The sequence below is a fragment of the Zootoca vivipara genome, chromosome 1 (genome assembly GCF_963506605.1).
Source record: "Zootoca vivipara chromosome 1, rZooViv1.1, whole genome shotgun sequence".
NCBI classification, from domain to species: Eukaryota; Metazoa; Chordata; class Lepidosauria; order Squamata; family Lacertidae; genus Zootoca; species Zootoca vivipara.
Genome location: NC_083276.1, coordinates 98,520,601 through 98,533,784, shown reverse-complemented (window position 1 = coordinate 98,533,784; position 13,184 = coordinate 98,520,601). Strand labels below are relative to the sequence as shown.

At 39.0% G+C, this 13,184-nt stretch overlaps 1 protein-coding gene across 1 annotated transcript in view; it reads left to right on the top strand.

Moving 5' to 3' along the window:
* Nucleotides 1-13,184, top strand: part of LRP1B (LDL receptor related protein 1B) — a 748,625-nt gene that overhangs the window by 462,047 nt on the left and 273,394 nt on the right. The window contains exon 7 of the mRNA XM_060279545.1: nt 3,945-4,107. Within this exon, the coding sequence (XP_060135528.1) occupies nt 3,945-4,107 (163 nt within the window). The remainder of the gene's footprint in view (nt 1-3,944; nt 4,108-13,184) is intronic.

Below are 13,184 nucleotides of genomic sequence, written 5' to 3'. Positions count from 1 at the left end.
TTGGTTGGTTGTTAGAGACATTTAAATAGTTGGAGAGGAGGCAAGAAAAGTGTTGGTGGTATTTTTTTTTAACAAAAGGAGTGTCCCCAAAGCTTTGTTACACTAGGTATATTGAAACCTACTTGCTGACAACTATGGACCTTAAAAAGAAGACGTTTAATGTCATTTATTTCTTTAGTGAGAGAGAAACACTGCAGAGATTAGAAGCCTTATTCATTAAAAATGCATTTGCAAGTTAAGTAGGTTTTTCATGATGTGCACAGAAAAGTGTGGAATGTGCTTTTTAGACAGAGGCAAACTTGGTAATCCATTACAACTTTCCAAACTTGAAAGCAGCATGTCATTTATAATTCACTGGCAGGATGCTCAACAGAAACACAACAAGACAGGCACAAAGCCCCCCCCTTTATTTATTTTTAATGTTTAGGGTTTTGGGGGGGGGTCAATTGTGTAAAGTTGAAGGTGCACAAGTTAAGTTGCAGGCTGGCTATATTGAAGATCCAACACTGATATCAAAGTGAGTGGAATTGATTTGACAACCGCCTGTTGTAATCTTCTGTTATCATAATAATCTAGCCACCAGTGATAAATGTGCACTAGCCTTTGGAAAGATGATACAATAAACTATTAAACCTGTAGAAAAAGCTCGACCTTTCTTAGAATCACAGGAAGCTGCCTTATTAGAGAATCAGACCAATGATCCACCTAGCTTAGTATTGTCCACATTGACTAGCAGCTGCTCTCCAGAAGTCCCCCAGCCCTTCTTGAAGATGCTGGGGATTGAATCTGGGACCTTCGGCATGCAAAGCAGGTATCCTACCCTTTCTCAATACCAATCTGTGGCGGGGGGGAAGCTGGGTGTTTATCTCACGACTATATGTGTGTGTGCGTGTGCACATGCAAGCAAACATCCATGAAATGCCACATCTTTTCTAAGCAACATTTTATGCAATTGTTTAAATCTGTTTTTGAGTTTGGCAATTCAGGGCAGAAGAAAGACAAAACAATGAATTGCAACTTTCGACCTTCTTTTAAACTATGTGGCAATGGCTACTGTCAGACAAAGGAGACTGAAGCAGGTAGTACTTTAGTCTGTGCTGTCATAGTAAAGCTGCACATTTCTAAAAACAGCGGCAACAATGAGGAGGTTAAAAAACAACAACAAACCTCTGAATTAAAAGGGGAAAGAAGGAGCGGGAAGAGAAAGGCTATAAATAGAAGTGACAGCGTGAAGAGTAAATTATGACGGCTGTAATGGAAGGAAAGTTTTCCAGTGATTTGCCCCTTAAGCAGCGTTAGAATGGTGGTCAACTGAGTACCTACTATTATTTGTAGGTGGTAGGCTATGGTAGAGGGATTCCGGCAGACACTGTCACTCAACAACTGAGCTGAGAGAAAGCTGAGGAATAGGAGGCGGGAGTGGCAGATAAGGATTCTGAAAGCATCCTGCAAAAAATAAGAGGGCAGCGTTCATGGATTCCAGCAGCGAGTAGCATCCTGGGCCAATGGAAGAGAAATATCGGCAAGGAAACCAAACCTAGGGAAGGAGGAGAAGGAGGTGGATGGAAAAGAGGGTGAGCAACAAAGGGAATTTGGTCTGCCTCAGGAAGGACAACAAGGAGGAAGAAGGGGAATAGGATAGAAAGATAAAGGCAAGTCAGAAAGAGGGAGGGAGGGGAAAGACAGGAGAGGGCAATGTTCAAGGGGTGTCAGAAGAACTGTGTATGGGAAGACAGGAGTGAAAACATTGTCTATAAAACAGAACAGAACAGAGTGAGACAGCACTATGAGCCTTTCCTCTTAAAAACACCTCACAAGTGCCCCTGTTTACAAGCAAAGGAAGGAGTCGATATTTTACCATATTAAGTTCAATTGAAGTGTTCTAATCAGTTTTACTCAGATAAGATCCATTAAAATGAATGAACATATCTAAGTTACGGGCATTAATTTCTGTGGATCTTTTATATGTAAAACAAAATAGCTGAATACCACCCAGTGCTCGTTTTTGTTTTGTTTTGTGTAGTCCATTGTGCAGTCATAATTTATATCATTATTTTTAATATTACAATTTACATACAGATTGTTACACTAAAAACAGCAGAGAACCAGCCCTTTCCTTAAAAATAAGAAGCCCTAATAGAGATGTTTCAAAGGCTTGATTGCAGCAAGCTGCTAATTTTGTAGGCTTACCCTATCTGTACTTAAAAACTATCATAGAAACCATTTTTAAAATATATTTTTAGACAACTGAAGTGTTACTCCACATTTTTTAATTTTGCATATTTCATCCACCTCTCCTTATTGTAAGGTCCAATGGCTATAAATTTACCTTTTGTATAAATTACCTGTTACATAACAGCTGCTTTCAGGAAACATGATAAAATATTATTTAGTTTTGATAGGAACCTATGTGAGCCTTGGCCTGGTGCACCTTCATCAGCGTGGCCTTGAGAAGAAGATCAGAAGCTTCTGCTCTCATTTTTTCCAGTATCCACAGATCCACATTTTGTTCAAATCTTAACTAAGGTGTATTTAAATAAACCACCTTCATAGCCCATGTTTTGAATTTGGCTTGCTCCAAACAAATCATAGCTAAGATTTACCAGTTTCTCAGTTTTTGACAACACAGCAAGCTGTGATCAATAAAATTGGAAATGAAAACTTCTGAATACATCCTCACATCTGCAATCATGCCTACTACTGTAACTCAAAGATAGGCATATACTTTCATCTAAGTATATTCATTTTATCTCACTGAAATTATATCATACAACCCATCTGTTGTATAGCCACAACTACACGAATCAGTACAGGCATAGATCCCTTGCCCATCTCTTCCCTGTGCCTGGTTTTCAAGCAATACAGATTGCAAACTGAAGTACCATGGTGGAGAGTGAAGGCCGGATGAATACAATAAAGCAAACATGGATTTTTAGTCGGAGAGTTACCTGCCTTGCACGTGTACAACAGCAGATAAGAGGCAAGAAAAGAGGGAGGTTCCATTGAGCCCTATGCCAATCTCAAACTCTGTCCATTCAAGGATGGACTCTGATCCATGTCTGTTCCTTTTCATATTTTGGATATATAGTATATGGCAATATATCCCACCACTGCCCATGGATTTAGGACAAACAGTTGGGGACCCATGTAAGGAAGGTCTAGTTACCTTTCCTCTATACAAATTTTTACTGTATCTACAGCTGTAGTGTGTTTATGTGCAGGGTTATAAAATGTTGAGGAAAGCCAAGTGAAGGTACAAGTGATGAGGAAAATATGGACCTCCTTCATTGTTCTGAAGGAAATAGGGTTGGGGAGCTTTTGTGGTAGGGGGGTTCTTCTAGACTGACAGGATTGCAATACATCTCTGAAGCTTTTTGTGATTCTCATAGCTTATTTCATATCCTGCTTCTTTGGTTAGTGACAAACCAACATATTCCTCACATGGTGGAAATCTGTGGTTTCTGTGAAAAAGTCATAATTACTCCTTCTATGATGCACTCACAGTGAAATGTTATGGGGGGTTGCAGTTGCGATCATTACAGTATGTCATTTGCACCTGAAATTTTATCCATTCACAACAGAAGTAAAAATGGCAACTATAACATTCCTCTTCTATTTGTATTCTATGACTAAACTTTACTTTAGGCAGAATGTACTATACTTATAGCCAGTGCTTTTTTTTCTTAAAAATGCTTAGGGGTACTCTCATTTTCCTACTTAATTGAAATATTGCCCCTCAATGAGGCCAAACTTAGATTCACAAAATGTTCAGGGGTATGTATCCCCCCAGGGGAAAAAAAAACACTGCTCATAGTTATCCCTTGTTCTCAAAGAATTCATTAACTACTTCTTTCAAATGTTTAAAATATCTCCTTTGGAGTAATATCTGGAGTTACAGAAGTTGGATTAGCATAATTAATTTAACAATCTTTTCACTCTGGCAGATATACAGCAAATGGCAGTCGACTGGCTTACTGGGAATTTTTATTTTGTGGATCGTATGAGTGACACAATCTTTGTATGCAACTACAATGGATCTGTATGTGTCATCCTGATCGATCTTGACCTCCACAACCCCAGATCAGTTGCTGTGGATCCAGGTTTGGGGTGAGTCTTTCAATGATATAATATTTGTTTGTTGTAAGATGTGTATAGGCATGCTAAGTATAAAGAAAATCAAAGGTTCCGATAGATTCCCCCCCCCTGTGTGTATTCTCATTAGTATCCATTCTGAATGATCAGTTAATGATAACACTTCAATCTTTAATCTTTTCTCACTTGGAAAGTGTGCTGGTTATCTGAAGTTAGACCACAACATTTGAGAAGCCTTGCTTTGAAGTATATGTTTTTCTGTTTGCCCTTGCACATAGCATAAGAAAAAGATGGTGAAGAATATTCAGAAGTGAACCTAGTAGCTTGAAATACCCGAAGTAATTATGGTCTTATAAGTATTAAACAACCACCTGGCCTCTTATATCATACCACAAGCCATTTTTGAAATCCTATCAAAAGCAGTTTGTAGTATTGAAGGGAGAGAGCCTTCTGCTCAAATAAAATCATTTTTAAAAATATCCCACTGGAATGTGCTCAGGTGTGTCTAGATTAGCTCTTTACATCCCAGGCAAGATATTGTTGCTGCTGCAACCAGCACTATAGTTCTCATGGTCCTTGTGTGTGTGTGGGGGGGAGATATAACTGGAAGGAGAACAAATGTGGTATTTTCTACATAGTTTCTGGTTGGTTTCTGTAGCTAAGAGAATGAACGATTGAACTCCATGGACAATTGTTGAATACAAATGATAACATTCACAGGTTAGCAAAAGTTTGTTTCTCCTTGCTACTCACTGCCCAAAGCTTTCCTGAACATAACTGATACAGAATGTTTCTATGGTATGCCTCCATAACTTGCTTCAGTTGCAACAAATATTTTCAGAACAATTTAGTTCCTATGTTTCCCTGTCATTTCCAAATCACAGAGGAAATTGAAAAATAACTTCGTTGTCACTGTCTCAAAAAGTCCATTGCTTAAAATTCCAATGTAAATTTTATGGAATATAGATAAGTAAGAGAGATGTCACTGTCAACTTTTTCTTTTAAATGAGGACATTGAAACGTAGTGTATGCATATACAATAGTAAGGCACCCTTCTCAATGTGCTTTGGAGCGCCAGTTAAAATATTTTGTACCAGTGCTTTAAAATATTTTGTATCAGCAGTCGAGAATGTATATTTGCGTTATAGCAACACATTTGCAGACTTTTGGAGAATAAAATAATGCAAAGTATTAGGAACCATGTTTTGTCATTTCACCAATCATATAAACAAGTTAGTATTCATTATCAGCCGCAGCAGTAGACACATGGCTTAATAATGTAAATGGTGTGGATGCCTGAGATTTGAAGTGGCTACTTCAACCTTGTTTTATATTAGCCTATAGATAGCAAAGTCTGTAGTGGCTGGTGAGGAACATCTTACAATATCATAAGACTCTGTTCAATAAAAAGGAAAATATTTACTACAGAAGCAGCTTGTCATCCATATGTGGACTTTTGTCACTCTTTACTTAACATCTGATTGAATATTAAGATGAATAATCACATGGGTTTAATTTTGACAAGAACAGCTTGCATGCAAACTTTGCAAAGGAAGCTGTGTGATTCTAGAATAGAGCTGCTTTTGTGTACTCAACAGATGGTAAGCTTGACTAGATCTGACTGAAGTGATGTTTCAAAAGAAATTAGTTGAAGTTGTATTTAAACTGATTTGTTTAGTAATTCTCTTAACAATGAATGGGATATTTTCAAACCACCTAGCTCCCTTTTCACGTGTATTTATTTATGCAATATATTTGGGTTTTATTTTATGTAATTTAAACTAGTAATTTTGGTCTGTTAATGGATGTTGAAGTGTAGTCTTTAGATTCCAGATATTAACCTGTGGTTATAAAAATGATGGTTAATGGTATACCCCTTTTAAGACACAAAAGTGAAAAAGATAAGCATTTCAATATATGTATATTGTAGCTTCTCCTGCTACTACATTTTACCTCACCTCTTCTCTTTTTCCAAGTTCTTATTTTTCATATGAATTCATTATTACCTAACCACCACAGCAGAATTTCTGCTTGAGTATATTGAGTTATAATGTCCTTACCTGTTTCATAATGATATTGGTTTTATTTAATTCTTTATTAGATTTTTTAATAAAACTTCTTCATAAGAGTGCATTGCAAGTGAAGCATGAAATGAATGGGGCATATAAATATGTGCACAACACTTTAATAAAGTTGCCTACATTCATCAGCCTTGTACATTTAATTACAAAATATGTACATTTTTTATATTTAGCAAGTTAAACTGGATGTTCCCATAAGGTATTATATACACGCTCTTACAAGATTATCTTCTGCTATTAATGTATTCAGGACCATAATCTTTTTATATTAATAGTAAACCACACTTAGCAAATATGAGCTTTTTTATTAGTAATCGGTATCAATAAACAAATTGCTGTCTTGAACCAGCTCGATCTATTCCATTACTGGATCCTATTGACAGTGGTTTGTATTTGTCAGGGTAGGGCCTAGGATACACATAGCCATATGTTGACATCTCATTGTCCTGTTTGAGTCAGGGAACCCAGGATGTGAGGCAGCCCAACTGCCTCTCTGGGTTTACTGACACTTAACTTTCTTCTGTTCTTTTCAGGCTTTAAAGCTCTGTGTCTGAGCACCCTCTCATTTGTGCTCTAGGCTAGAGCGTTCCCTGTGGAAACCCGCAAATTAAAGCAGAATCAGAGAAAATGACAATCCACAGAAAACCCAAATTGCCGTTTGTTGCGCTTCAGCTTTAAAGAGCGGGGTTTTTTTTAGTCTGTAACTATTGCTGATTTCTGGGACTGGGGCGTGATCACCACCACTGCTACTTGTACAGCTTCCAGGAGGCTTTTTAGTGTCCTGGCTGCTGCTGATCCCAGCCGTGATCCACTGCTGCAGCCCGCAGGCGCGATCAGTGAAATCAAATAAAAAATGAACATTTTTACAATCCCGGGGTAAAGATGTAAAACTACTTTTTTTAAAAAAAGAATAATAATAATAAATAAAAAGACAATAATTTATAAGAGGGTTAAAATGGAGTGAGATAGAATAAGCTAAACCAAGCTAAGTATTCCCATGCAAGTTTCTATATGGCAGTGCTCTATGAGGGGATACAAGTTTTGAAAGCCAGTTACTACACGAATGGGCCATATTACAGAGATAATCTGCCTGTTGCCATCAGCAACCACCTCCTAACCCTATTTAGCTTCCTCCACATTAAGGTGTGTGTGTGAGAAAGAGGGGGGTGCGGCCCTCCAGATGTTTTGGACTACAATTCCCATCTTCCCCAACCACTGGTCCTGCTAGCTAGGGATCATGGGAGTTGTAGGCCAAAACATCTGGAGGGCCGCAGGTTTGACATGCCTGGATTTGAGTTAGTCTTCCAAAAAACTTGGCTCTTGTTCTTAGGAAACTGCCAAGGCCTCCAACCTGTCATTATAGGTAGGCATTGACTTTGAAGCTGTAGCATTGCTGTGGTTTTGCTATCCAAAAATCTTCAAGGAAGTTTTGGTTTTTTTTTTAAGGAAACTCATTCTGAAATGGAAATTTGTTCTCATTCAAGGATTAAATAAATTACATTTTGCTTTAGGGAAATAATATTCTCAGGGCCTTTTCTGATCAAGGCTTTCTGTTAGCACTTTCAAGTGTTAGTCATTTCCAGTGATGAATATGTCCATTTCCACATAATGGAAGGATAGGGGAAAGCTAGATTTGCTGCTAGGCAAAACGGAGAAACACAGTCAGGTGCTAGAAAGAAAAATGGAAAAGAAAAGAAAGGGTTGGCAGTGCAGTGATTGTAGTAATCTGGAGACATTTTCTTACAATAGACATCAAGGTTGGAATTTGGAGATCATCCCTGGAGAATGGTGTGAAGGGGTGGAGTCTTGCTGGCTGAGAAGGCTCCCGCAGAAAACTAGGGTTTGTTGTAATTGCTGCTTTACAAAGTCACCATGTTAACTCTTTTCTGAATATACTGAATCCAAGTTTACAGGTTGTAAGCTGGGCTAGACAGGGAGGGGATCCCTAATGTTTCTGACAGTGACACCACATGCATAACCCACTGCACAAAGCAAAAGGTGTGTGTCAGTTGCACACTTCATGTACAAAATAACAAAATAACCAAAATAATTGTTGGTCTAACAATTTAGACCAACAGAATACCCAAACAATTGAAATGCTTTTTGAAGTAGCATAAGTCTAGTTGGTTAAGCTCCTGGGGTTAACCCTAGCATTTTGAAAGGTTCCATAGAGAAAAATAAATCTGACAAATCATGTATGTGCATGATATTTTTTCTGACAGATTGCTAAAGCATTTGGGATGAACCTTTGGATTTGTGTTTTTGCTCCCATAATTCATTGTCAGAATGACAATGTAGTGCCCAAATCAATTTTCTAGACTCCCCAAGCTGGAATAAATGAAACAGAATATCTTTTTCAGTCTGCTTTGGCACTGAATTTATCGGATTTTTATACATGATGGGTTTTTTTTTCCCATTATAAAAACAACCCCTCATTAATAGACTCATGTAGCGAACCCACCATCTAATATCACCAATTAATAATGTGGCGGATCCACTCCCGCTAACTGCCCCCAATTAAATATAATGCACCCACCTCAAGGTACACCAGTTACATGATTTTCTACAATTTACAATGGATTATCTAGTGGGGGACTTGTGTGAGGGAAAACTTAATGGTTTAGAGTCTCAGGCAGGAGTTGATCAAACAAACAAGAAAGGTTTTGTTAAACAAAAAGAAGTGTATGAAACAAAGTGGGTCAGGAAATGTCTTCTTTCAATTTGAAGTTAACTTACTTAAGATAAGATATCTTTATTGTCATTGTCCCCTTGCGGGAACAACGAAATTACTCGGTTGCTACATCCACTCAGATAAAGCATTCCGCATAATCCAAAATTTCAAAAGCTAATTAAAAACAGTAAATATACTACAAAATAACAAGTAAAATAAGATGACTTCAAAGTCCGGGCTTTCCATTTAAGGCCAAAATTGCTCTAGAGAAGAAACTTCCTGAGACGGCTCGTTCTTGCCTGCATTGTTCTATATCTCCGTCCTGATGGCAGGAGCTGAAAGAAATGGTGACCAGGGTGCGTTGGATCTCTTGATATATCTAGTGCTTTTCTATGGCACCTGGTGGTGTAAATTTGTTCTAAGGTGGTGAGTGAGCAGCCAATAATGCTCTCTGCTGTTTTAATAATTCTACACAGCCCTGCTCTGTCCTGGGAAGTACAGCTTCCGTACCACACACATAAACCGTACGTGAGCACGCTCTGTATGGCACAGTGATAGAAGGCAAGCAGCAGCTTTTGTGGAAGATGGTTTTTCCTTAAAATTCTCAAAAAATACAGTCTCTGCTGCGCCTTCTTCACAAGCCCCCTTGTATTAACACTCCAGGACAGATCCTCCTGTAACTCAATGCCTAGAAATCTAAACGTTGTTACCCTCTCCACACAAATTCCGTCAATCAAGAGTGGCTGGACCTCGTTCTTCTGTCTCCTAAAGTCCACCACAAGCTCCTTAGTTTTCTTTGTGTTTATGAGCAAGTTGTTGACTCTGCACCACTCTGTCAGTCGCTCCACCTCATCTCTATACTCAGTTTCACCCTCCTTATCAGAGATGAGCCCGATCACGGTTGTGTCATCTGCAAATTTGACAACCCTATTTCTAGGGTGGGCAGCGACACAATCATATGTATAAAGAGTATAAAGGAGCGGACTAAGCACGCATCCTTGTGGTGTTCCTGTGTTAGTCCTAAGCATGTTAGACATATAAGGGCCCAACCGGACCCTCTGGGAGCGTTCTGAGAGAATGGTATTGAATGCCGAGCTGAAATCTACAAAAAGCAGTCTGGCGTAGCTCCCCCGCTGCTCCAAATGTGCAAGAACAGCTTGGAGGGCAATCACCACGGCATCCTCTGTTGATCTTTTCGTTTTGTAGGCAAATTGGAATGTGTCCAATCCCTCTGGTAGGCAGGCAATGACATAATTTCGTACCAGCTTTTCAAAGCACTTCATAATTATGGGTGTAAGTGCTACTGGACGAAAGTCGTTCGGATTCTCCGGATTGGATTTTTTTGGTACTGGAACAATAATAGAAGACTTCAGGCAAGATGGGACAGTAGCCTGGGCTAGGGATCGATTTAAAATCCCAGTGAAGACTCCCGCTAGTTGGTCTGCGCAGTCTCTTAAGACTCTTCCAGCTACTCCATCTGGCCCTGTAGCCTTCCTTGAGTTGATTCCCTTCAGCACCTTCCTCATCTCTCCTTCCTCCACTTTGAATACCACATTCCTTTGCACCGATGGTGGCGACGGTGGTGATGGTGGCCTAGCCTCCGCAGGTGTTGCTGCAGATGTTGCTTCAAAGCGGGCAAAAAAGACATTCAACTCCTCTGCGAGGGATGCCCCTCCCTTGTCCACCAACTCTAAGCTATCTCAGGGTTAAATACAAAACTATAGGTACAACTTTTCTTAAACTTCAGTTACTAAAAACCAGATGTTACACTTCAGGTGGTAGGTGTTCGGGCTGCTAGAACGGATGGTAAAATGCTCAACTCAGTTTCTGTCACTTAGATATTGCAGTTAAATACTTCCTTCACAGCTTAATACTTTGTTTCATGAGTGAGGGACACTTCTCCTCCAGTTACCCACTCTCTTAATCATCCCCACACCTGTGGTCTTCTATATGATATAACAGATCACCAGGGGATCACCTCACTCTTTGCTACTGGGTTGGGAGTCTTCTGTACCTAGAAGAACTCTCCCCTCCTGGCTAGACTGAGACTCAGTGTATATGTTTAACTTCACTCAGAACCAGTTATCCTTATCTCACTCCCTAACTAACATCAAACTGTATCTCTTAACCTTTGCCCCTTCTCAAAACCCAAACCCTATCCCTCAATTTAAATCCAGCTTAAATTTCTCCCTCAGAAACTGTTCCTTTTATTCTTCCCCCTCCCAAAGTGCTGTTCCTCCCCACTCTGTGGCTAGCTGACTCTGTAGCCAATCTGTGAGATGCTCCAGCACTCTGGTGGGGTTTCAGAGGAACAACATCACCAGACTCTAGTCTGGCTGTGCTGTCCGTCACACATCTGTTTACAAGTTGGACTTTAAAATTATCCACAGAGCAGATGCCACAACCCACACATCCTTTCATGTGTCACATTAGCCTGTGAATGAACACAATTGAGCTGTTATTACTGCACGTAGTAGAATGCACTAAGGATAATGTGCTTTGCTGCTCTCTCGCTAAGGTAATCATTGCAGGGGTATTTCAGAAATCTTAAATCACATTCCACAAGAGTAGACAGACCTGCTAAATGCAAAATGTGTTTCCAGACTCTTTAATGCTGGTTTTCTTGGCAACAAGTCCCACTAAACTTAGTAGGGGTTACTCATGAGTAAGTGTGCACAGTGTGCATAGCCTAACCTATAACAGTGCTGGAACACATGATGGAACAAGTGTCCCTCAGAATATATTGAGTACTGTATTTTGCACATTTCACCCTTTGTCCATGGGAAAAGGGGCGTTCTTTCCAAAAATATGAGTATTCCGGGCAAATACAAGCTTTGATATTTCTTGATTTAGGAATGCAAAGTTTCCCATGTGACTAATGAATGAAATCTGAGAGAGTGCATGAATCTAAAAATGACAGCTTACCTGGGACTCCTGGGTCCCTTCGCCAAAATCTGTTTACATCTTTAATCAATAAAGTTGAGGCCTATTTCAACCCAGTGCCAACGTCATGTGTCTTCTTCCCTTGGCCTGCCCTGTACTAGGCTGCACACTTCCTGTGCCTGAGTCCACAAGTAGTTGCTGGACAAATATATATTTGGGGGATCTGAAATGTGCTAACAAAAATGACTTATGTGTGCTCATGCACTGCAAGTTGAAAACCTGTCCATCTTGAGCATTATTGCTCTGATAGTATTTGTTTTAAAAATGCTATTATTCAGACTAAGGATTTTTTTCTCTTGATAATGGTTAAATGACAGTAATGCTTAACAGGTTTGCTGCTGGGTAGTTAAGTGATTTGGGCACACAAGTATTATTAATAGTATTAAAACTTCTGTGGGTACCTGCGACATTCTAGGCAGCTCTCAAAATCAAATTAAGCTTAGAATTTCCTGGACTTTAGCCTGGGTGCAGAAAATGTAATATGTGAAGCACTTCTCCATTTCTAAGAGGCGAACATAAGTAATAATTGGGTTTTTCATCTTACATTAAAACATTTATTGGATTTTGTTATTTTTTAACCTGCTAGACACAGACTCCTTATGCATTTTCCTCTGGCTTTAAAAATATTTCTGCTGGGAATATGATGTGATATTTCTTCAAATGAAGCAAATAGCAGCAGTTTCTTTTAAAGAACATAGTTAAAAGAAAACTAAATTGAAAACAATTACTTTACCTCTTAGGCCTTACACAGCTTGCCACTTTATCTTCTTTTCCGATTACTTTCAAGTAAAGGACATGTTGCAGAAAGTAAATTGTCCATAACATAGATATCTATGCTACAAAGGGGAGAATGAAATTACATACATATTCAGTTTTGCTTTTGTTTTGGGTTCTTTTTAGTTCAAAATGTTCTGTGATGCATATACTGGGTTGCAGTTTGGGGCTGGAACAACCCTGTTAGAAAATAAATTAACAAATTGTGAAGGATCAAGTGCTGACCTAAATCTGTGTTTTACAATTATATATTACATTTCCCACTTCATCAGACTGGAATTGTTAACTGCCCCTACCCTCAGCTCTCTTTACTTGATAAATGGTACTAAGGGACCCTTCTTTTTCTGGGCACAAAGTACAAACTTGAGCTGTCACCACCATTCTCCATCTTCTAAATTAGTATTACTCTCATTCTGCTGCCAGAACTTGTCACTTCTCATGAGACAAATAAGCATTTTATCTGTGTAGTCATACTTATATGTTTGAAAAATAGGACATACCTATTTTACAGGAAATGACTGAACAAATAAAATGCTCATGAAAGGACCTCTAATAAATTGCAAAGCAATATGCTTAACAATGGGGAAAATAATTAATGTTTATATATGCACCTGCTAAGGTTT